Source organism: Loa loa (assembly GCF_000183805.2).
Source record: "Loa loa unplaced genomic scaffold supercont3.106, whole genome shotgun sequence".
NCBI classification, from domain to species: domain Eukaryota; kingdom Metazoa; phylum Nematoda; class Chromadorea; order Rhabditida; family Onchocercidae; genus Loa; species Loa loa.
The window spans coordinates 1,154-4,576 of record NW_018108286.1 but is presented as its reverse complement, the minus strand read 5'-3'; the positions used below and the strand labels follow the sequence as shown (position 1 = coordinate 4,576).

General features: G+C 29.8%; 1 protein-coding gene across 1 annotated transcript; it reads right to left on the bottom strand.

Moving 5' to 3' along the window:
• Positions 1-1,417: 1,417 nt before the first annotated feature.
• Positions 1,418-3,178, bottom strand: LOAG_12881 (hypothetical protein; the record flags this gene model as incomplete). The annotated part of the gene is made up of 5 exons (XM_003148393.2): positions 1,418-1,609; positions 1,809-2,010; positions 2,225-2,449; positions 2,572-2,710; positions 3,033-3,178. Coding segments are annotated over 5 exons (833 nt in total), but the record flags the coding sequence as incomplete, so codon positions are not given.
• Between the last annotated feature and the right edge of the window lie 245 nt (positions 3,179-3,423).

Below are 3,423 nucleotides of genomic sequence, written 5' to 3'. Positions count from 1 at the left end.
GATAAATAAATAAATTTGCTGATAACACTGATAACAATGATAGGAATGAAATTGCTAAAAACTACACTGAATCATTTCACTTCCATGATTTAACAATCGGTCAAGTCATTTGAGAAACGTGAAAACAAAGAATTCATAAACAATTTATACTTTTGAGCTTTTTTTGTGTAAAGCGTGACATTGCATGTAACTCGCACTCAATTACTACTGTTTTATTATTATTATTATTATTACTATTATTATTATTATTATTATTATTATCACTGTTATTACTATTATTACTATTATTATTATTATTATCATTAATTATTATTATTATTATTATTATTATTATTATTATTATTATTATTATATATTATTATTATTATCATTATTATTATTATTATTATTAATTATTATTATTAACTATTACTATTATTATTACTATTATTGTTATTATTAATAATCATTACCATTAATTATTATTATTAATTATTATTATCACTACTATTATTTTTACTATTATTATCATTATTATTATTTTATTATTATTATCATTATTATAGTGAACAATTTAAACAATAGGAAGAAGAGTGGAATATGTTTGAAGTGCTGAAAATTATGCACGAAATCGATAAGAAAGCAAATGAACATATTATATTTAATCTGGAGGGAAAAACAGAAAGGTTTACTGTTGATATTCGGAATATCATCCCGAAATAGTGTCATCCTTGTCAAGACGGAAAATGCTGTTTGTAATATTCTTCAGTATTAAAATTTCCGAAACATTTGCGCAAATTATACATTACATGGTGGCAGTGTGTAAGAAAGAAAATGCAAAATACTGTGGATTAGGAAATATGAAACCATAAAATACTGATGCTTCAGATTATATCACAAATAAAACATAACAAAGTCTATCCATTAATACCCGGGGAATGCTTTTGTTCTTGAATGTTCTGGAAATCTTCTGGGAGTAATTTTGTGCTAAATCATTAGATCATCGATTTAGTTGCCAATAAACAACACGACCATCACTTTTTGAGAACTCTTAATTTCTCTCCTATTTCCCTTGTTATATGTATAAGAATGCTATCTGTTTAATCAATAAACGATTAGTAACAATAAAAGATAGCAATTATTGATTAGGAGGGAAAAAAAATTTAGGAAGGAAGAAGATATCTAAACACTGCATATATATCACTATGGTAAATACTTATGATAGCTAGATGCTTATTTCCGAAAATTCAAAAAGTTGGACTATTACATATGCTATCAAACCCATGCTAACATAATGTTAGAATATTAGGTATTAATTAATCGACATGCTAATTAATATTTTCTTTCTTGTATCATTGTGAATCATTGACATATTAAATGTTGACAAACGTATAGCAATGTAATACAGTGTATCTTTTTATACAATCAAATAAAATCTGCAATACTTTGAAAAAAAAAAACAACATACAAATGAAAGAGGGAGAAAAAAGAAAAATGCTATGGTATAGATCATGTATCGCTGCAATCACTGCTTCCTGAGCTTGACGGGATTGTCAAACCGGTATGTACAGTTATCAATGCATCACAATTAACACTGAATGCCGGATAATACAAACCGCGTGGCATATTCCTTAAAGATAAAAATTATTTTGTTCACTTCATTTATATATCTTTAACATATTTACTTTATCAAAAGGGAAACCTTTCATGTATTCTTGAAGTACGTCTATAAGTACGTGAAAGTGTCGTAATTTCAGCAAAATAATTGATGAAAAAAAAACTTATTCCTAGCTCGTTTCTTTATCTTTTATGATATAGTATAGTTATACCGAAATGCAACTAATTGTCCTTCATATTCTCGTCGCGTATCGTTGACGAAGAATGCCAGAGTACCTTTATCACAATCCAATAATACACCGATCACAGATCCAACACCGATACCACCGATGATTCGACTATGATGCATTCCGTTATGCAAATACCACGAACGTTCTCCATCGATATACATTGACCAACCGTGTAAGTCTTTCCCTAAAATTACTTCACATTGACTAATCTCAATCCGTACCAATCATCCCCAACTCATTTTGGTATTATCGTTATTTTCTCCTCAAAATCTTCAAATATTCAGTGGTCAAGAAATAATCTGTACATTTATTTCAGCAGGATCAATATTCCGGATTTCCTGAAGGATAAAAAAAATGAGATAAAATAAATCGTTGGTTGTCGGAAGTGAAAGTTATACCAAGCATAATATGACGATTGAAAGCACTTTGCGCTACACCAACTACAACATCGGCATTTCCTGTATGACGTTCCACCGTTATCTCCCAGTAATGTGTTCCGCGAGAGAAGGCAATGGAACCACAAAGAGATCTATATTCCATTGTTGTTCCGGTCAATGACATACATTCATTGGATACGGTTAAATCATTTTGTGAAGCTGATTTACTCAATTGAAACCATGCCACTAAAAAAAAAGGGACGACTTAAATTCAAATTCACAGAAAACCGGTTAAACTTATGCTTGTATTAAAATGTATCAGTTTCGATCGGGATTCATATTTCCGGAATAAATGAAGTTATGCTAACCGGTAGCCGTTTGAAGACATATTATATCGCTATATGAACTTTCACCGGCTGCATTAAATGCTTTAACTCGCGCATTGTAAACTGTATTGAAATGTAAGCCATCAATTGTACATATCGTATCTCTGCCACAGTATACTTCCTGTAAAAAAATTGGATTTGCAATCATTCCCAGTTATTATTTTTGAAAATACAAATTAATTTGCTGTTTATTTGAAATAACAACAAAAAAAAAAAACACTAATTGGCCTTTCCTTCATCATTGCAACATGCACCCTTTTGCTACAGTATGCACAATTCACAGCAATTATTATGGCGTATGCACAGTTTACAGTAATTAAAAGCTATTACGGTACATGAGCAGTTTACAGCAACCAGAAATGAGTACGACAAATGTACAGTTTACAGTAGTCAGAAACTATTACGGTGCTTGCATAATTAAATCGTATGCATCAAAAACAAACCTTAAATAATCCATCACCAGAACCGGAATCAATCTCTAACATATAACCATCAATTGCACAATCATCATTTTGTGCTTTCCATACAATAGTTACTGAATTATTCTCCGCAACACATTCCGCCGTTTCAATTAAAGGCGCATTTGGTGCTATAAAAAAAAAATAATCAAATTCATGGATCAATCAATGAAATGAAATGGATCCTATTAAATCATCCAATCAATAATCAATCAATTAATGGATTATATTTAACTTTAATCACTTCTATAACTAATACAATAAATTATGAGGCAAAATACTCCATCTCCTCAATGATAACTATCACAACCACAAAACAATGACAATAACGAGACAATAAGGATACGATACATCGATAGATTTACTATGAATTATA